At 44.2% G+C, this 21,950-nt stretch overlaps 1 protein-coding gene across 16 annotated transcripts in view; it reads left to right on the forward strand.

The window, feature by feature from the left end:
* Positions 1 to 20,699, forward strand: part of RBFOX2 (RNA binding fox-1 homolog 2) — a 169,554-nt gene extending 148,855 nt beyond the window's left edge. For 6 of the 16 annotated variants that reach the window (XM_068402454.1, XM_068402459.1, XM_068402463.1 and 3 more), the window contains 8 exons: positions 1,126 to 1,186; positions 3,579 to 3,632; positions 3,771 to 3,863; positions 4,978 to 5,110; positions 13,149 to 13,191; positions 18,127 to 18,215; positions 19,192 to 19,264; positions 20,431 to 20,699. In XM_068402454.1, the coding sequence (XP_068258555.1) occupies positions 1,126 to 1,186; positions 3,579 to 3,632; positions 3,771 to 3,863; positions 4,978 to 5,110; positions 13,149 to 13,191; positions 18,127 to 18,215; positions 19,192 to 19,264; positions 20,431 to 20,475 (591 nt within the window). In that variant the 3' untranslated portion in view covers positions 20,476 to 20,699. Of the gene's footprint in view, positions 1 to 1,125; positions 1,187 to 3,578; positions 3,633 to 3,770; positions 3,864 to 4,493; positions 4,562 to 4,977; positions 5,111 to 8,749; positions 8,809 to 10,511; positions 10,552 to 13,148; positions 13,192 to 18,126; positions 18,216 to 19,191; positions 19,265 to 20,430 lie in introns of those variants that run through there. The other 10 variants (XM_068402455.1, XM_068402460.1, XR_011048302.1 and 7 more) reach the window with 9 other exon arrangements.
* Positions 20,700 to 21,950: the final 1,251 nt, after the last annotated feature.

Raw genomic sequence — 21,950 nt, forward strand, 5'->3', positions numbered from 1 at the left:
TCTTTTATCTGTGTGTGTTTTAACTGCATGCTCTCAGTCTCATCATTGTTGTTTCCCATTCTTTCTTTTTAAATGTGTAATATTTCTATTGTTTTGGGGCTGAAACGAGAGTAAATGTAGCACCAGACTCCCCACCCTGCGTACTCTCACCATCCATAAGTCTCAAGGGCCCGAGGCAGCTTTTATTTTTATATCTTTTTTTTTTTCTTCTTCACCCTGGCCTCAATTCGCATTTGGCATGGGTTTTGATAAATTATTGATGTTGTATAAAGACTTCACCCTCCTTGCAAGAACTTTGAGGCTGTCTGACATGGGGCTGCAGTAACTTGGCTTCCAAACTGGTCCATCTTTTCTTTATCAGCACCATCTCTGTGGTAACACCCCACTTGCTTGAGCAATCAAACTGCTTGGAACTATGCAGAGCTCTGTAAAGAGGGTGGAGGGCACAATAAAACCAAAAAAAACCCTAGGTCTACTGCTATGTATTTCTTCTTTTTGCTCCATGAAGACTTGTGACAAGGAAAAAATAATGAGGAGGAGGAAATTGGTGAATATAAACTGTTCAAATGCTTGGTGGTGTTCCAGAAATCTCCTCAATTCTTGGGAGTTCAAAGCTAAAGCTGATGGACTCCAGGCTACCTTTTTCTATCTAAAAAGCATGACTGCCAGCGACCTGCTGGGCCCCAGTCCCAACGGTGAGCTTGAGAAACAAGTCAGCTTGTGCATCACTTGGTTCAGTTCCCCTACTCTGGGCTGCAGAAATTATTACTGCCTCTTGAACAGAACCTGGACAAAATCTCGAAAGCTTTGCCCGTTTGATCAATGAGGTGAAAATAAGCACGCTCCAAGGGGTGGCAGGGTGGTGGAGAATCTGTACTTTACTCTCGTTGGCCTTTTGTTTAATGCATAATTTTAAAGTGCCATGTTTAGCTGTAACTTTTATAATTAAATGGCAACTGTTAAAAGTAATTTAAAGATTGCATTCTTGTAAAATTAGTTGTTTAATTTTTTTTTTGCTCAGAGAAGTATAGTATATGTGTGTGTGGTATCTGAGAGTTTTCCATCCCTTTCCCTAATGTCCTATGCTTCCTTCCCTCTCCTCCCCCTCCCCTTTCTTACTTTTAGGTTAACAACGCCACAGCGCGAGTGATGACCAATAAGAAGATGGTCACACCTTATGCAAATGGTAAGAGAGACTGTACTAATGATGAGCTGAAAGGTTTGAAGGAAGACAAAAGCTTCCTGTTGAGGGAAAAGTCATGGCCTCTCCTCAGGACCAAAAAAAAACCCAACCAAAAGAAACCAACAAAAACCCCATAAACCCTAATTTGTAGCGTTATTCTTCAGTATAATTCCTTAGTGTTTATGGAGGAATACCATGTTACAGATGGAGAACTGGGGACAGAGGAGGAGTAGTGACATGCCTAATGTGAACAAGCCAGGAAAAGAGGCTGAGAAACGATGGGTTTCCTGCCACTACTGCAAGCTGATGCTGTACAGTGGGATGTGTAGTACTCCTGAGTCTCATTGCCATCACGTAGATACCTAAATATGAATTCAGAAGCATAACTTAGGATATGTAATTGGATGTATCTCAGTTTAGGTTCTAACTGTAAAAGTACAGCTGTCCCCAAGCAGCCGGGAAAACAGAGGCAATTGCGCTGCTTGTTTGCTCACTTTTTGTTACAGACTGTGCCTGTGTTCAGTCATTTTCTAATAAACCTGAATAGAGAAAGACCAAGTTGTTTGGGTGATGAAGAATCCCTGTTTCATCTTGGTTCTTCTGTCTGTGCAGTAATTTTATTGCATAGTCATATATAACATAAAAAGGCCTTCTTCTCCTGACAGAACTGAATGCTGCTTTGATACAGATTTTGAATCTGAGTCTGTGTCCTGAAACAGGCAGAAAAATTCTTTTTGGTCTGAAAATGTTCCTGAACAGCTTCAACAAGGCAGGATGCTGCATATAGGTAGTGGCTAGTGTGAGAATCCATTTTGATTACAACGTAAGACTCAGAAGTCAGAAGATATGAATTTTATTTGTGGCTCTGCTACTGACCTGTTGTATGGCTCTTGGCAAACAAATCTTTTTCTGGTTACAGAGCTGGGGAAATGGGCAGGCAGAAAGGCTGGGATTCTGGTCTTAGTGTCTGAAAGGAACCAGGAGATTTTGTAGTAAAAGGCAACGCAGCCATGTTATGTTGTCCTGAAAACAAGGGCAGAAAATGCGTATGACTATTTGGTAACAAAACTTGGCTTACTTGTGAAACCCTGAGAACAGGCAGGAATATTTTGCTTTCACAGCCAGCTTTAAAGCTACACAGAGTAGCTTTACAGTATTAGGCCAGGCTTAAGGCATACTGATGAGTGGTCGTATGACTTACTAAATTTGAGGGCTGATCCCAGTCCTCTCATGGCCACCACTCACTTGAGTATTTTGCCATCAAGGTGGGCAGCGCAGCGGCAGCGTGCCCAGTCTTGTGGAGGGAGCCTGCATTGCATCTCTAGTTGATGCTCTGCCAGCAGATGAAGGGGTGGTGTTGATGGGCTGCAGTTCACAAAGTTGTTCATGTGGTTTCTAGGCTGGTTAGAGGCGTTAAAGCGCGGTAAGTGCGTCAGGACTCCCAAGACAGAGGATGGGTATGGATTTATTTAAATAAAAATACCTGTGTGCTAACTGAACAGCTGAGATCTTTCCTGAAAAGAATGCTTTGTGGAAGCCAGCCCAGATCATGATGTTAGCTTTACACCCCTTGCTTCTCTCCCCAGATGGAAAGGTGGAGGATGACGACAGATATGTTTCTAGATCTGACTGGGAAATGTGTTTCTTCTCATACCCCAGCGATGACTTCTTTATGCACTATTCTCTTGTAGGCTTTTTGTTGATGTTTTGCAGTTCTTGCCAATTATCCAGATGATAATTAAAATCAAATTCTGGGAAGGCTTTCACCTGAAAAGCAGCATAAAGAAGACAGGAAATACTAAAATAACACAGAGAGGAGAAAATGTGAGCTGAATAGACTGAATTGCTTTTCTGCACCATGGTCGTGTAATTCAGTTAGTGAGGAAATTCACACACTGTTGCTTTATAGCAGATCTCTAGCAAATAAGACAGAAGGGTGTTCTGAGAATTTACGGCTATGAATTGACTTGCCCAGGACGACCGTCTGGGCCAATGGCTTTAGAGAGGATTTGGATCCGCAGCGTTGCCGGTGAAAGCAGGGAGGAGCTGGAGGAGCTGACAGCAAGGTTCACGCAGAGAATGCAGGGTCGCAGGGTGCTCGTGGCGAATATGCATATAAGGTAGTTGGCATTCCCTCAGCAGCACCTCTGCCGTGCTGCGGTTCAGCTGATGTTTTGCTGTTCCCTCTGATACAGTGACCTGTACCTAGAACTTGACATTAGAATAAGGCAGTTGGCCTCCATCTACACCAAGGGGGATTGAGGCAAAGCAGAAATTGGAAAGAGCTGTGCATGTGAAGCTGGGGTGCACGCAAGAGACTGTTCCCCATACCCACGCTGCCTGCTCCTTCTCTTGGTGTAGATTTTGGCATTCACTGCAGTCTTTGTTGTTTCAGGTTGGAAGTTGAGTCCTGTGGTTGGAGCGGTGTACGGCCCTGAGTTATATGCAGGTAGAGCTTAAGTAGACACTTCCACTTCTGCCATTTAACTGCAGTGGTGTTTGTTTATGTTCTCAATCTGCTGTTTCTTTATAACCTTTTTACGTTTTTGTTTTTGTTTTTTTTTTATTCTTTTGAAAATTAAATTAGCGTCCAGCTTTCAAGCAGATGTCTCGCTGGGCAATGACGCCGCAGTGCCCCTGTCAGGAAGGGGGGGTATTAACACTTACATTCCTTTAATCAGTAAGTAGCCCCCGTTGGCCCCTGTATTGTTACTGTGCTTGAGTTAATGATGATCTATTACCCTTCTTCTCTCCAGTCTGTATAATATATACTTGAAAGGATGGGTCTCGCTGGGAATGAGTTTACCTTGAGCCAAAGTATACTGTGCAGTGGCTGTAACTTGTTCATCTGCAGTGTGTTTCTGTACTGGTGAATGGGTCTTTCTGAACGATGAGGAGGCTGCAGAACAAGGGGAGGGAATGTGTGAGGAACAGGCCATTCCCTTGCTCCCCTCCCCCTTTTGAAATCAAATAAACCAGACAAATCCCTAAAGTACATATTATACAAGCTGCTAAACTGCAAGTCTGCAGGACCCCCAGTGGCATGCACCTGGTCGCACCTTGGGTTGGGTTTGTGCCCTGGGACTCCTTCCCTCTCGGTATCTGTTCATTACACGTTTGCAGATGCCTCTGAGGTTTTACAACATTTCATCACAAGCCAGTTTACTCCAGTGTAAAGTGTAATAAAGCAGGCCCCACTCTACATGGAGCCAGTTATTGGTCACGCTTATTAAATGAAAGTGGGCTCTCAGTAAACTGGCACTTTATGGGAAATTTCTGCTGCTGTTATATGGGCTATCTTGTCTTTCAGGCTTTAAAATGAACATACAGAGGATTGGGTGGCAAAGAGTGGGAGGGGAAAGGAGGGAAGAGACTGATGTAAGTTGGTTGACTTTAAGGGCCTCTTGACAAATTATTTTAAAGAGCCTCTGCAGTTTTGGAAGAGCCGCCTGCTATATTGATAGTAACTCTCTGCGCTTCTCGGACTCTAACCAGAGTGCATGGTGGTGTCAGAAGGTGGGGGGATTTGTACCCTGTTTGTGGTGGGTGAGGCATGCCAAAGCATTAACCTCTTGCATGCCAAACCTCTCTGCAACCCCTCTTCCCCCAAAGGCCATGGTGTAGCAGGAAGTATGTAACGGATGCTTGCTGGGTTATAAGCATGCCCCTCCGCAGGATTGATGCAAAATGTCCCACCGCTGTGGAGCTATTGTGTCACCTTGTTTAAAGCAGACGGTTGTTCTCTGGGCAGGAGCTCAGATCCTTTTCACCTTCCACCTTGTCTGTCTTTACAGTTCCAGGCTTCCCCTATCCAACTGCAGCCACCACAGCAGCCGCGTTTCGGGGAGCCCACCTGAGGGGCCGAGGAAGGACGGTGTATGGGGCAGTCCGGGCGGTACCTCCCACAGCCATCCCTGCCTACCCAGGGTAAGCACTGTCACGAGAGCAGAGTGCTCTGCACAACTGTGGCAAATAGCTGATTCGTTAACCAAAAAATAACTACAATTGTCTGGATGGTGAGAGTCAGGATATTGCTAGTGCCAGAGCATTCTGCACACTATGGCATCCAGTGGGGGCAAGTCTAAATTTTCCGTGTTAAGTTCTTGTCTGAAACAATTTTCAGTACTTGCAACAGCGTAAAGCGCTGATGGGCTCCTTCTTATAATTTCCCAGTTTATCTACGTGGTATTCGTCATCCATTGACCCAATACGTTATAGCGCTGCTGAGAAGGACGCAAAGAGAGAAAGTCTAAAATTTCTGAAAAGATTCTGCTCTTTGCACTCCATTTGTGTTTTCATATCCAGGAATGAGGAATATTATCCATTACCTTCATGCCTCACCATCTGGCAGTAGGACACAGAAGAGCCAGTTACCCACAATGGATTTGCTTTCTTTATTGGAGATGGTTTAAAAAGGTTTAAAACAAAGATTAATCAAGTCCATTAAATTAAAGTTGGGAGTGTTTGGGATACAGGGAGAACAAAAGTGCAGCGTTCTTCTAAGTGTGGTATGAAGCAATGGTGAATGCGTAACCTTAGCATTCTTTGCCCTCTGACTTTTCACTAGTAAAGCAGTGGAATAGATACTGTTTTTATAAAAGAGTATTCTGCTGTTTAAAAATACAGGGAACTAGGTTTGTGAGTGAGTTTTGGTTTGTTTAAGTGCGATGGAAAGACAGATAAATCAGCAAATCCCTTCCAAACTGTCTTTTTTTGTTTCTGATTTTGAGGATGCTTTATGCATATTGCCTGTCTCTGGAGTTTTACTTGCCATATTTTCCAGGCAACATTCTCAGAAAGAATAGGAGTGGGAATGAATCTTCCGACACAGAGAAGTGGACTGACCTTTTTTGCCTTTAGACTAGCTCCAAAAGGGAAGAAAATAAATTACAAATCTTTTATTAAAAAGGGAGGTGGAAGCCACACACATCAGTGCAAGTTGCTGGCCTGATATACGCTGGATAAGCTTGATAAGCTTGCAGTACCTTCTGTAGCAGATTAAGTGGTGAGAGCTACTGTGGCCCTTTCTTTTTAGAGTCCAGTCTGATATTTAAAGTGGAGCTTAAGGAAGCAAGCTGCAGTGGTCATGTATCTGTCTAGCTTTGCTCGCTGGCAAACCTGGCAATGTTTGCATTTAATTTACCGGAAGACTTCAAATTAAACCTCTTGTCTGAACACGTTGGCCTTCTGAACAGTGTTTCTTCTGGGTTTTCAGATCCACCTCTTTTTACCACCACTCTTAGTTCATATTCAGTATCCTCTAACCGTAGCCTCTGACCTGCAACTTGTCTGTCTGTTGCTCTAGAAATGACCCAGTCCAGTTTTATTAGGAGACGCTCCATAGTGAAACAGAGAAGCAAAGCTGAGCTAAGTGCTGCCGTCTAGCAGAATATGAAATACTTGCACCAGGGAGGGGGGGATGTGCTCTTCATCCCTGGGAGTAACGGCTGGAGCAGCCCTAGCAAGAGGCTGTCACGAGTGGCGCACTGGGAGGGACTCTAGGCTTGTCTTTGGTATAAATCCAGCCTGAGTCCCATATAAAAGGTTTATTTCCATTTGGAATATGGGCCAGGCTCCAATGATTATCCCTTCCAAATACTGTCTCATGACTGTGTTTACTTACGTTACATTGAGTTTGTCTGACCCTGCTGACAGATTTCATGTCTTCATGGGCAGCATACTATCTAGTAAACGTTTGCAGGGCAGCAGTAAACAAAGCAGGTTCACAAATGGCCCAGAACTGTCCCTAGTCTCAAGCACTGGGATGTAATTAATTAATTCTAGTGTTTATTGTCATCATAGTCTGAATCTCTGCAAGATATTTTGTAGAGGGAATTTGATTCCTCATGGAATAATACAAAATGTGCTATTCAGTTCCATGTTGCATAAGCTGTAGGACAGCCACCGCTCCACGTGGGCACTGTTGACCTCCATGGAGTCAGGGGCAGGCACACATTCCTGACACCTTACCCTGCATCAGTTGCTGTGTTCCTGGCCAGTGGAAAGATGACACCATAAGATCAGTCAGCAACACATGAGTGATCAAGACATAGTGAGTAATGTGGAAGAAGACAGTAAAGTAAGCTGCAGGTTAACTCAGAGCTGGTAGAAGGAGTTGGTTGTCACAAACCTTAGTGGTATTTAAGTTTTAAGTTACAAAACTTAATGGTATCACTGCATTTGAGAGCTTAGCAGAACTGAAAAAAGATGTAGATTAATAGAATGTAGATTTAAAAGAATGTAGATTAATAAAAGCTCGTTGGAATTGCCATACTGGATCAGACCCGAGGGCCATTCAGGTTAGAGTAAGTTTTGACAGTGTCTAGTGCTAGATACTCCAGAGGAAGGTGCAAGAAATCATATCGTTCTTAATAGTTTTAACATTGATTTCAAGAACTCAAACTAAGATTTACTAATGCATATGGAATGTACATACTTACGTATGGATATGGACATTTATACAAGGAAGGCTATTCATACCTTAGAAAGCAATTGCTCAGACCATTGGAGAGGATGTTAGATAGTCCCTTGAGCCTGACCTCAGAATACAAATGCAACCTTCAATTTATAACCAAGGCGGTATTCAGTAGAAGTAAGCAGACATTATAACCTCTGATATATAGCATGAGTAAAACCTGTACTGGAATATTGCCCTGATTTGTAGCGGCCGTGCTTTCTAAACAAGAATGCTGACAAATTACACTTCAGACCAAAAGATGTAAGAATTGAGTCAGTCTGAAAAAAACATGCCTACTGTAAAACTGTCAAAACTAAATAACCTTGGTCAAACAATAGGTTAGGCATTGACCTGTTCATGGTCATTAAGTACCTATATGAAGAGCAGGCTTGCAATAGTAAAGAACAGTTTAGTCTAGGAGTGTAAATATATAGAGAATTCACTGATTTGAAGCCAAGAGTAAATAAAAGTCAGACTAGATACAAGGCAGTGGGGAGCTTTGGGGGTTTGGAGTGGTTACTTGGTTCCTTTTACAACAAAGTCAACTGTTGGTACACCTTAATGATATGATGGCTGCATTATGACACCAGCATATGTCTTTTTCTCGTGGATGTGTTTTAGCTCAGCTAGTGAGCTTTTTGCAGATGCCACTGAGATCTGCTGGGCTGCTTTATGCTTCTGGTCAGTCTACGTAACCAGAATGGTCTTTGTGGTACTCAGATGAAGGAATTCTCTCAGTTTTCACTAGCATTAAGAGTCACAAATATGGATATTCTAACATACAGATAAGCCTTGCTAAATTTCAGCCCTGGCAGTTGGTGTCAGTCGAGTCCTAACTGAAGGAGTGACGGAGGATGCACATCTGCTTTGTTGTTTGGACTCAGGAGGTCTTACTCTTACCTGTTATTAGTGTTCCTTGCAGTTTTTTCTGGAGAGCTGATGCTAGCATGTCTTGCTGACAGGACTCTAAGTTACAGGAATAGCGGCCTGATCCAATGTGGTAATGCTTACGTTCATCCAACTGATCATGTTCGGAATAACTGTTAAAACTGCTAACTTGTTCATAAACCAACAGTCACTTCCTCTGTCGTGCGTTTGCCTTCCTGCAGGAGCCAGGTGGAGTATCACTGCTAAAACACTCCTGGTCCTAGATAGAGAACCCAGCAATGTAAGTCACTGCCCCAGGAGCCAAATTCTTTGTTATGTGGTTGTAAAAATTTAGCTTCGACAAAAATGATCTTATGGCCTGCTTCTCCCTGCTGAAGTGGCTCCCCTCTTCTTCTAACAACGGTCTCTATCTTCATATCTGCTCCCAGCGCTCTTGGAGACCGTAGTAACTCTGTCCATTGAGAATGGAATGTACCTTTCCTGGGGAAGACAGCAAGACTAAATTATTCAAGCAGTAGCTAACACTGCAACAGATTTTTTTTTTTTAATTTTATTTTCTTTTTTGTAGTAATAGCATGCAGAATTTTGGCAAGATCTGCTGGGCTTTTTTTGTGTGTGCGTGCCTTACAATAGGTGGGTGTCTGAGGGTGGCAGGCTCTTGGCAGCATTTCACATTCCATCTGATGAGTAAAAAATGATAATCAAAAGAAAAGCTAGTGTTCCATACCTTCTTTTTCCTTAATGTTACTGGTAAGTCGTGCACATCAGATCCATGAGCATCACAGATGGTGGGGCTAATACTTTTTAAAGCCTTGAGCGAGTGTGCAGAGCTATTCAGAGGACAAAGCAGGAGGAAATTCCTCGTTATGAAGCACAGGCTGAACTCAGATGGGTGGGGGGCATCCCCTCTCTTCCTTCCTCATCCTTCCCCAACCCCTGTCCCCAAAGCGAGCTGCGTAGTCTTATGCTAGCGAATGCTCTGGTAAGAGTGGCTCTTTGGGAACCCCAGGCTCTTGTTTAACCGTTTTCGTGCTTGAAGTTCTGAGAGAAGGAAAACTATGGCTTAAAGCAGAAAAAGCACCATCCCATGGAAACCCTTCCAGTTGCTCCTCTCTGCTATGGAATAGGTCGTTACTACTAGGGACTCCCACTGCACCTTTCAATTCTCAGACCTTGGACCAGTCACCTAACCTTTTTAGCTCATTATCTCTGCTTGTGAAAGCAATGCATTGTGGGTATTTTTGGTTTTTTTCTTTTTAATTACATTTCTCTGTGTTTACTTTGATCAGAATTGATTGACTTGTTTTCCTGAGGTGTTGCATTGGTTCTTTAAGATGCTGAATAATAATACTTTGCATGCTTGTGTGATCAGCCAAATCTTATCGCATGTCTAATGTGCAGGGTAAAAGCAGGTGATGTATGGATGTCAGAAACAAAGTCATGCAGCCCTGTGAAGCTCGAAATGCGTAATCATACACAACTCTCTGAAACGTGCTTCTGATATAGGTGACTCCAGCCCCTGTGGGATGCCTTCTCAGGGGCTCCTCGATTTCACAAGCCCACTTCATGAAGCCAACGTTTCCATGTATTTAGGGAGTAACTAAAATCATTCCAGGAGAATAACCAGAGTGGAGGTTTCTATACCTTTGTTTCTCTTCATCAGGATATCAGATCTTTTTGAGTCTATTTTTATTGTACAAGATGGTGGTTCCCCTCCCTCTCTCCTTTGCATACTGTCTCCCCCTCTGCCCACCCCTTCCCTGTTTGCATGCCATGGAAGATGACTTGGAGCCGTCTAGCGTGCGTGCGCACACACATTCTCTCGCTGATTTGCTCCTACCAAAAGCCCAGGTTGTGGATTCATACATCACCTGCCTGTGTAAAACGCATGTGCATGCTGCCGTCCTCAATAACCGGAATGTGTTTTCTGTTCTTTTGTTTTTTGTTTTTTTGTTTTTTGTTTTTTGTGTGGATTTTCTGCAGTGTGGTTTACCAGGACGGATTTTACGGTGCTGACCTCTATGTAAGTACACACACCGGAGCCTTCTTGTCCCCAACCCCTGACAAGCCAGCCTTTTTTTTTTTTTTTTTTTTCTTTTGGTTTGTTGGTTTGGTTTGTTTTTTTAAAGTATCATTTACTTTAATTTTCTTCTTCCTTGTGGATATATATATTTATATATTTAGGAATGCAAGCATGCTTCTCTGTCACTGCGCTTGCCCCTGGGTGCAGGACCTAAGCCTTTGGGTTTCCTGATCATTGCCAGGGTCAGTTTACTGGGTGTCCTGTCCCCCACATGCACACTGCTACTAATCAACCTGAGAGATGATTAGCAAATTAAAATTTCTCTCAACACTTCTTTCGTTTACATAATTTGGATATAAAAATAACAGGACTGGTTTAGCCTCAGACCTTCCCTTTCCTTCTCCCACTCCGCCCTCCCCTTTATCTACCCTCTTGGGGCCCTTTCAGGTTTGATTTGTGCAGCCCACACTAAACTGAGCGAGCTGGATGTTTAAAAATGTTCATGTGCCACTGGGATGTGCAGATTACCCCTCTGGGGAAGACACTGGGACTGATGAAAAATGGAGACCAAGATGCTAGAGTGAAAACTGACATCTCATTTTGCTGGTGGAAGTGGTACCTAAATAGGCTAGATTCTTTCACTTCTTTGGGGAATTGTGAAGTACAAATATGTGGAGATGTTCGGTTAGAAGTCAGCAGCCTCCTCCTGTCTGGGAATTAGCTCTGATACCACGGGAGACTTTGTCCTGTTATTGTCTTTGTCCTACCCAGCCAGTCTGTACTGCAAATCTTCAGGGCATCTGTGTATATGTAGGTGGGTTGTGGATGGAGGGATTCTAACTGGCTATTGAGAAAAGCGGTTTCCTCTCCGATGGAGAGCTGTTGCAGAGCAGCTGTGGTAGGAGTAAGCCTTTCAAAGCCAAAATGTTCAGGTCCACTACTGACATGGCAACTTATGGCCTGCCTAGCTCTAGTAGAGTTCCCTTTCGTGGTATTGTACCTACAATAGCTCTTTGGAGCTGGGGAAGTTTAGTACTGGGTAGTGGCACAGTTGTCAGCATGGATTTCACATGCCTGCTCCTTTGAAGGTGCTACTACTGATGTTTGTAAAAAGGACCCTGGGGTTAGACTCAAGATAATGGATGGAATTAGCTTTTGGATTTGGTTGGCTTATATGGAGGCTCAAGTCTTGTAAAGGCACTTTTTCCGACACAGTTACAGCAGTCAGAAGAACATGCTCTCTGAGCACAGAGGTATTGGGTGCATTTCTTCATTCTTACACTGTTGTGTGTGCAGTCCTTTAAAAATTGATCTGTCTAGTCAAGTGTTCCTTTATAAAACTGTGTCAAGGACTACAGAGGGTTCTGGGTTTTCCCGCCTCACTCCTAAAACACCAGCTTTACAGACCGCTGACTTTGCTACAGCAAGTAAGCAAGCAAATGAGCAATGCTTAGTGCCTCTTCCCTCAGAGTATGGCATATAAGAGGCTGTCATGTTGAAAAGGAAGACTGGCCAGGGTTATTCCCTATTTCTTTTGAGAAAGCTCCTTCAGAGCTTCCATTGCAGGTGGGGAGGAGAGGCTTATTTAACATGTTTTAAGGGCAGAGACTTCAGTAATGAAGAATCCCTGTAACCACTTGGTGCTGCAGTGCAGTAGCATCACATAATACAAACCCAAGGCAGGTTAGAACCATTAGGTGAACTTCTGATGACTTTGCTGTTGGTGGCTCTGGTCTCGCTGTCAGAAAGCAGGACGACAGAAGAGGGGACTCATCGAGGTAGACAGTGGTGTTTTTCCTATGTAATTGCTGCCCAGAGCCCTCCAGTGGAGCTCAGGAAAAGGTTATCATAATCCAAACATGAAGTTGCCCTTCCAAACAATTCGCTTGGCACAGGTGGAATGATTACAGTGTCCCTGTGCCCCACTGATTTGTTGTGCTTTTCATTGTAGTGCTTATGTCCCTCTGCTTGCTGTGAAAGGCTTGTCCAGATTGTGGAAGGGATGGCAGAGGGTAATTCGATTAGGACTGAGGGGAGGGTTAAACTGAGGTTCCATTAGGTCTTCTGAGTCCGTAGGGTTGTGTGAAGAAAGAGCAGAAAGGAGCTGAGCTGGCAGGGGGTGGTTAGCGATAGGCAAGATGAAGAGGAAGTGTCCCAGGTTTGGGCTGCTTTTTCTGCATACGTGTTATGCGCCGATTTCTCTTTTTCCTCCTCCTCCTCTTCCTCACTCCTTTTTTCTTTCCTGGGGCAACCATCCTGCTAGCCATTTCTTCTGTGAAGGCGGCATTCCATCTCTTGTTGGATGCATCCCACTCTGGCAAGACACCTGAATTCATAAAACAACCTGCCCCAGGATGCAGAGGGCTTCATTTCGGATCATAAAGAAAGGTTATCTTTCTTCTACAATGGGGTCAATCTGGGTGGCGGGGGGGAAACCCAAACAAACCCACCTGTGCGAAGACCGCTCCTGCCTGTGAAAAGCGTGCTTGCATCCACTGGAAAGAAAAGGCTGGTGAGCCCCGCCGCGGGCTGTTTGTATGATTGTTTCTTTCCACAGCTGTGTTTTTTTGAACTGCTCTTCCTGTGTTCTGTTATAGAATAGTCTTACAGGAACCAATCATTAGCGCTAAAATACCTCAGGTAGGAGTGCCAGTGTGACCTGCCAACCGATCAGATTGTGGATTGCAGTGGAAAAAACTGAATTATACTAACCATTCCAGCACCACATTAGAGATGGGAACAGAGGCTTTTTTAGGGCAGCGCAGACTCACGTGTGATCCAAGCCCCCGCTGTAGCAGGGCGGCGAGTGTCCAGATTTCACACCGAGTGGCATTTCGTTTAAAAAAAAAAAAAAATAATGTAAATTCAACGGAAGGGTTAACAAGGTCATGCTTGTCCCATTACCATGTAGAAGCACCTGCTGCAATGGACACCGTTGTCCTGTCACCTCTTTTAATTCATTCATGCTCATTCCTGGTGCACATATGCCACCCTTCTAATACAGAAATACTGAAAATAGTTCTAGCCCTTTCTGCTTCTTAACTTCTGTTATAGGGCAGTTTGGGGGTGGAGAAGACACGTTTGAGATATGACAAATAAAAGATCCTAAAATTGGGCTCGCTGCCTAAACCATACAGGTGGTCAAACATATCTAACTGGTACCGTGACTTACACGTTCCTCCAGGAGTACAGGAATGCTCACGTCGTAGTGGCGTAAGGGCGCTTTGGAGTAAAGAGGGCTGGCAACGCACTTTGTGCGCCCGTCTAAGGCAGCAAGGGAAAAAGAAAAGGGAGGCTTATACCATAGGATACACTGATATAGTAAGCTGTAGTTTTGGATTTCCTCATTTTCTCGTTGGATTGATCACCTAATGTGGACCTGAAGAGTGGAAGAGAAGATGGACTTATTTTGAGCTGCACTCTATAGTCTTAAAGTGCTCATTTATCTACATTAACGTGATCAGTAGTTGGAACGCTGCTTTAGTTGGGATTGCAGCTTCCTGTATATGTTGTTTTGCTGGTTTTGTGTTATTTCAGAGAATATATGACAACATTGAAAAAGCTGTCATCTAAGGTTAAAGAAGGAATTTAAAAAAAAATATTTGCTTGCTTCGTTGATGAGCCAAGGACGATAACATGACAGAAGAGTCATTTTAAATTTGGGCTTTTGTGAATACCTGAGCAAATACGGTTGACAATTGAGATCTATAGGCTCAAGCGCTGCACATTCACATGGGGAAAGGGGTTTAGCACAGCCCCAGCAACACTGACAGGATATCCAGAGAAAGAGAACTTGCATTAAGCCACATTTAGGGTTGTGTTCATCTCTCTCACATGCTCCCCAGCCAATCCAAAAGACTGTACTGAAAAGGACCAATCTTGATTTAGACAGATTTGATTTAACAACATTTGGTTGTTACTTACTGCCCAGTAAAAATATATAAGCCTTTTCCTTAGTTCCCCTGTTTCCTCATCAAGGCTGTGTTTAAACTGCCCCTTTGGTAGAAACGTCTCTGACTTAACATCTTTGCAAGAAGCTCAGCCACAGTTGTTTCTCTTGAGATGAAGCTAAAGATTTTAAAAACTAAACCTAGATGAGTAAACCTGTCCCGGTGGAATCACTTCACTTAAACAGAGGGAGTGGGAGTTTGCATGGCTGCCCTGGGTTTCAGGGCCTATGACACTCAATGGTGTCTTCTTTTGCAGTTTGGCTGTGGCACTGGAGGAGTGTGGTGCAGCTAGCAAGGGCCTCTTTTTTTTTGATTATGATTTCTTTTATTGGGAAACACGATTGTTCATGTTTGTTGAAGATGCTCTGCTCTGTTATAGTTTCTATTTACTAGAGTACCTGAAGTGAGTGGCATCAGAAATCACATGGGGTGGTAGGACCGTGTAGCTGAGGTTGCGGATGAGGTCTGCATACCAGTTAAAGTTGTGTGCGAAGAGGAATAGCAGGAGAAAATAACTGGTGCATTGGACAAGCTGAGCAGGGCTTTAGATGCATTGATGGAATTATAGGTGGGTCCTGGGTTATGGAGAACAGGAGCATCAGCTGGGTAAGGCAACCTGTCCAGTGTCCCCTTTGCTCTGTACTGGTCCCAGAGCTTGGCAAAAGTATTTACGAAATAATGAGTAATAGTTGCAACTTTCCTCCTCTTTCCTTCGCCCTGTTTTGGTGTATTTGGACCTGCTGGTCGTGCTAGATACACCCCCGTGTCAGGAATCCCCCAGCTGTCCACACTCATTGCTCCTATGACAGGAACGTACCATGGCCATTATAATCCCAATTTTTGGTTTTATTTGAAGTACACACAAGTAGAATTTGCAGACTGCTTTGAACTGAGTGGGTCTGCCTGTGCGTGTGTACCTCTATCCTGTGACTTTTTTTTTTTTTTTTAAATTAACAGTAGCTTCGATTTTGCATCAGTGCATGGTTAAAAAGCAATACACATGTCAGCTATTTCTTAACTTCATTTCTCCAATGAATTATTTCTCCTGTTTTTTTTGTTTGTTGTGCAGTTGACTGAAGAAATGTTAACATCCCGCTCTAAATCTCTCAGTGGAGTCTCTGTTCCCTTCTCTGATATAACAGATGGGTTATTGCTTGTTATAATTATTAACATTGTGGTGTGGGACAGGGCTAGGGTGGGAGCCATTTCGGGGGGCGGGAGGCTGCGGGAGTCGTTAAGGTTGGAATGTTAACTCCAGTGGTGACTGACTGTTTCCGTAATAGCAGGTTGTTGTGGCTGCACGCTCTAGTACTTGAGGCTGTGTACTTCACTGAGCTTGTGGTAGAGCCTAGGGCGAACTGCTGTCCCAAGAGAATGCTGGGATGGATAGAACTAGCCAATATGAGTCTGAACGTGGTGACTTTGCTGGTTGTTCTAGCTCCAGATGTCAGCATGCTTAGTTTTTAATTTTGATTAATAAATGTTACGCCATTCCCCCTCCCACACCTGATTCCAACCCTTCTTTTCTTTTCTTCTTTTTTTTCTGTTTTGGTTTGGTTTTGTTTTCCTTTACAAGAGACACGAGTTAAAAGAGAATTACATGATAACCCTTTTATAGTTTCAAACTGCATCTCGCTGTCATCTTCAGAGAATGTGCCAGGCACATTTGAAATGGCTTCTGATCTGAAATGTGTCTGGCAAGTGTGGGGCGGAGTGGGGGGCAACCTGGGTGCCCGCTGAAGCTGGCTGCCCTGCAGAGGGTAGTGCCAGGTGAAAATGGCTCATACGCCGTGCCCAAGTGACAGACCCCATCAAGAGTTCAGGAAGCTCGTAAACTTAAGGGAATACCACAATGATATTGGTATGAAGTGTTGTCAATTTGGTGAGATTGATGAAGGTTTGATTCGGATTGAGGCTACACCTCATTCATCCCTGTCGTATTTTGGAGGTGGGAGTAATGGTGGTGCAATGATAGCATGCCAAAAACAAGCTAAACCTCCCCAAGCCATCAATCCAAAATGCACGGATTGAAACAGCTAGATGAGATTAAATGGGCAAAACTGTAACATGACATCTCTTTTAGGCAATGTGGTGATGTTTCAGAGGTGTAGATCTGTGTTACTCTTCCTTCTGTTAACTAGAAGATTGAAGAGTCTGTAAGTCCCTCTCCTCTAGAGTAGGAAACGGTCCCCAAGCATGTTCTGAGTGGCATGTTAGCCTTTGTGGGGGTAACACAGGCCCCACAAAAGCAAACAAAATTAGTTTAATATCATTACTTCTAATTTAAAAGCTACCTAGCCCAAAACTGAGCACTGCTGAGCAAACACACATTCCGGTAGTAGAGCTGATCTTGTACTCTTAGTTACATATAGGCAAAAGATCTATAGGGAAGAAGTGGTAGAGGTATGTTGAGCTGATTCTCGAGGTGAAGAGCATAAGTCTGCCTTCTGGTCCTTCAAACTCTGAAATGTCAATTGGAAAAAAAAAAAAAGCCAGAAGCAACCTGGAGTTTTCTGATGTTATTTATGGCTCATTGTGTTTCTAGCAAATCAAAGCCAAGGTTCATTTACCATTGCCCCCCCACCCCCAAGTTAACAAAACTGTGTTCAGAAGTGTACAATAAAGGCAGATCTAACCTGGGCTTCAGAGCCCTCTCTGCTGCCTGCCATGCAGCCTTTGCCCCTGGTCTGAAAGGTTGCAGGCCTCCGTCCTTCATTACTGCAGGGTGTTCAGAGCTGCTTATCTGAGCCAGGTCTTCCTCTGCCTCCAGAGCTCCTTGTGGGAGTTCCAGGAAGAGACTTGCAGGTCTTCCTCTGGGTCAGGATTCACATTTTGCCAACCCAGCTGTAAGTATGTTTTTAGTAACTACGTCTTACCAGTGTAAGCATTTTAAAGACCTTTACTACAGGTGTGTAGCATGGGCAGAAATGCAGCAGCAATACAGACTGTTCTGGCATAATTTTCCCCAACCTGTTTCCTTCTTAGGTGGAGGGAGGGGAGAACGGTCTGGTTTGTATCAATGTCAGTTTGCTTGTTGCCAGCCCTGAGGCCACCAGGGACTGTCTTCTCTGACCATCTTTTCCTGATTGCTTTTTGGCTTCTATGGCTATTGATACTTTTACACACCGGGACCAAATGAAATTCTAGCCTTTTGGGTTTCCCAGGCTTAAAAAAAAGAGATAGAGGGGGAGAAAGCAGGAATTTCTCTGAACGGTCCCCTTTCTAAAATACACACTTCACAGAAAAGCGCACACCTCTGATTTCCCCAGCATAAGAGGAAGGGGACATAAAAGTTAAGTTGCATGCAAGATTTCATCTCTCTTCTGGTTTTCAGTTCCTCCATGCCAAATTTAATTTCCTGCAGGGATATAACCATGTTCAGGCTTGTTTAGTTTATTCCTTCTGCTAAACGGGCTAATGGAAGAGTCTCCCTGGTCCTTCGGAGGAAAGCAATATACATGAGTTACTGGGAGATGCTTGTGATAGACATGACATGGGAGCTGATGCAGTTTGAAACACTTCCTCTTCCTTGTGATGTGTGTGACTTTTTTTTTTTAATTTTTATTTTTTATGCCCTGCGTGGGTGGACAGGTATCTGTAAAGTCAGTTCTCTTCTCTCCTGCAGGGTGGATACGCAGCCTATAGATATGCACAGCCTGCTACTGCAACAGCAGCCACGGCCGCTGCAGCCGCTGCAGCAGCTTACAGCGATGGGTATGTAAGGGGGAGGCGTCCACAGGGGCTAGCTTGCTGTGCTCAGGGATTCAAGGAGCATTGATCCATTACAGTACTTCTACTTCTTTCCCCGTTTCTTTGTCTTACTTGCACTCGCACGCGCACATGTGCATGCACAACCCAACATGAAGGACTTGAATGCACGGTTTGTCTCTCAGCTCCCAGGCAGTATTGCCCTTCGGTGTATGTGAGCTGGCACAAATCCCGGACTCTTCCCTGTCTTTGTGATTCTCTGCACAAAGGAGGCAGTGTGGTTACAGCTTCAGAGTCAAAAGACCTGGCTTGCCTTGCCAGCTCCTTGCTCTGTGACTCTGGGCAGGTTGTTTAATCACTGGGTGCATTTCTCTCCCCATCCATACAGTAAAACTTGCTCAGCTCATATAGTACTCTAGATTGCTTTAACATGCAGCTCTGTATAGATACAAAGGATTATCATCATCAGAGTGCTTGCCTTAAGATTTTTCATCTCCTGTGCAGTGAGGCCATGTTTTAATCCTAGCACATGCGGGGCCATTAAGGTTTATACTCCCTTCTCATTCTGGAGAATCCCTCAGTGCTTCCCATTTAGCAGCTGTTACTGTGCCAGTAGCACTAGAGCCAGCAGTTACTCTTCTCCCAAATTGCATCACGCGAGGTAAGGGATGCACTAGTTGTCATTTCAAAGGTGCTGACCTCTTTCCTACAGGTCAAGCTCATGGCTTCTGCCACATTCCTCCTTGCAGGCCATTCTCTCGCCCATCTCGTATGATGCATGGCAGCATGCCCATAGGATCTCTTCGAAGAGGGGCTGCCCACGTGCATGTGTGTGCATGTATGCATACATGTGTGTAGAAGGGCATGCTGCTTCTTCCATTGCCTGTGGTCAGACAGCTGTTTCTCTGCCCTTCTGAAGTGACTCTTCTTTTTCCTCTCTCTCTCTCTCTTTTTTTTTTAATATCTTTTTCCCTCTCTTCAGTTATGGCAGGGTGTACACAGCAGATCCTTACCATGCCCTTGCCCCTGCCGCTAGCTACGGAGTTGGAGCTGTGGTAAGTGGGATTTTCTTTCGTGTGCTCTTTCTCATTTCCAGCATGGGAAACAGCTGTTCACTGGGTATCAGGTAATGGAACTTCAGCCAGAAAAAACTTTTTTGTTGAGGGAGGAAGTCCTTAGCTACAGTGCTTGGTTCCTTGTGGTTCTGCATTCATATGTTTGTGTGTGTGCAATAGGAAAGGAGCCAGGTTGTAGGAGACCAGTTATTACTTGGTCTTGCACATCACCTAGTGCAAAGGAGATGGTAGAAGAATGACCAGAAATGTCAGGAGCCAGAATGTTGTTGGTGAATCAGTAGAACTGTATCAGGGTGATGTGTAGAGCAAAAATCAGCAATAGTCAGAGATGCAAGACACCCTTTCTTGCCATTTTCATTAACTTTAAAGGCTCGTGTTGCATGTTGAGAAATCAATTCTAGGAAGCAAGGGATTAAGTTGTTCTCGTGACATCTTGCAGCGAGCTACTCCACTTGGTTCCCTCTTCCACTAGGTGGAAGGATGCGGTGTCCTGCCTGCCAGCAGTAGTTATGCAAGGGTAGGAATCAGGTGTTCTGGCATCAGAGGGGAGTGGGGCAGCTTAGTGAAAGCACATGCTTGCCCATCTGCTTCTAGCCAGCGCAGTATTTGTGTTGTTGCAAAGGCTGGAATACAAATGTGTTCAGAGGAAAAGACACCTAAATATAGATGTCTGCAGTGTAGCACCTCCATTTGAGCCTCAGTTCATCATGTGGATTCTCTTTAGGGTCGATGAAGGAAAAGCAGGTACTTTTAAGATACCAGGTCATCATGTCTATTTTAGACCTTTACCTTAAGGTGAGATGAAGAGCATCCTAGAAGTCCTGGTCTCTGCTATCTATAAAGACAGCCTAGGCAACTGGCTCAGAGATTAGGACTTGTGCTGTCCCATCTCTGGTACCGAACTCCCTTCGACCGAGACTTGCCAAACGTCACCTTCAGCTGGCTGGTCATGAGCATGTCCTGAGCCATGTCTTTGGTTTTGCAGACAAGGTTCTCCTGTCTTGCTTCTTAGAAGTGCTGATCGTGGCAGGTCAGTGCCAGCACATGTCCGTTAAGTCCTTCCGAGAGCGTTTGGGTGCTGTCCTGAGTATTTCTTCACAGTTCACCTCCTAACAACCTCTTCTTTTCTCATTTAATTTCTACAGGCGAGCTTATACCGAGGTGGCTACAGCCGATTTGCCCCCTACTGAAGTGACATGAGCCCCCTGCAAGTGGGACAGCCCCCCCAGTTCATGAGGCCTGGCTATTGCAATATTTACTAGTAGAGGAACTCTATAGCAAGACGAGGAGGAAAAACAAAAAACAAGAGAAAATACTTTTTTATACCTCACTATGTTCTTTGAATATGTATTTTTTTTCCTTTAAATTTCTGCCTTTAATTCTTTTGTTCCAAAGATTGTGCATTTTTTTGTTTTGTTTTTGTTTTTGGAGTTTTTTTTTAACTGTGGTAAAAATAATGCATTTCCGTGTCTGTATGTTGGTGCATAGCTTATCCTACCAATCACGGAAAAAGCGATTAGTGATAAGGAAAGCTGTCAGAAATCAATATCATGCAATTAATCAGGAACACGCAGACAGAGTTACTTCCCTGGGTCTGGTGCTTGGTGCCTGTGAGACAGGAGGATGTGAGGAAGAAGTCTCCGCCTGCTGTGTTTCTGGTCTGCAGAAGGAAGCACTCTGGCTATGGCTGGGACCTAAATGCTGGTGGGAGATAGTCATTTACATTTGGAAATAGGGGAAATGCAGAGACTTTCCTCATTTTTTATCACCATTTGACGTGTACAGGTTTGGGACAGTTTCAGCAGTGTCAGGATTTTAGACTTGGGAAGAGAAGATTTCCTCAACCTGCCCAAAGACTTTGTACCTGCCGTATAGGGGACAAGACTTGGAAAGGAGTTTTTGATGAGGATGATCTTTCCTCCACACACAACTTATTCTAGCTGATTGTTCTCCATTGCTGGTGGCTGTAATTATCTTAGTTTTCCTTCCTCCTTTTCAAGATCTTTCTCCCTTGCTGTCCTTTTCCTCATTTTCTTTCCTTGAGGAGTGGCAGATGCAATGCAGCATCACACAGGGTACCTCTGTTGCGGACAGCAAGCAGTTAAACTTGCAGAGGTGAAGCGCATGCAGCCTTGCAGGGCAAGAAAGCTAGCTGAAGAACCGTGCATCAGTGCCATGCTCAGGCGCTCTGAGGTCCGGTGTGCAAGGTCTCTCCTCCTGTTCATCCTGAGCTGCTTAGGCACTTCTGCAAGTAATCAGTTTCAAATAATGTGAGTGAGGAAAAACAAGTCATATATAAGCTGCTGAGGCAAGGGGCAAGCATGTGGGTTTGTGTGGGGGAGGAGGGTCTTTTATATCTAAACGTGATCCTGAAGTAGTTCTGTTTCAGTCAGGAGTTTAAGGGGAGGCAGAAGCAGTTTGTGCAAGCTCTGAATTCATAGGAACTTCCCACCACAAGCTATTTCAGGCCCTCACATAGTTATGTTGGAGCCTCTGGGTCTGTTTTGCCCAACCTCTCATAGAAAGTTGTGCACCTGGTTTGCTGAGTCTGTATAGACACTACATATGAGAAGATTTGGACGCAGAGAGACTCTTTAGGCGAGGGCTCCACAACTCCCAAGAGCATCTCCCTTCTGCTCTCATGTACAGTTATTTCGCTGTGTTT

Source organism: Nyctibius grandis, chromosome 5, assembly GCF_013368605.1.
Source record: "Nyctibius grandis isolate bNycGra1 chromosome 5, bNycGra1.pri, whole genome shotgun sequence".
In the NCBI taxonomy this organism is placed as follows: Eukaryota; Metazoa; Chordata; class Aves; order Nyctibiiformes; family Nyctibiidae; genus Nyctibius; species Nyctibius grandis.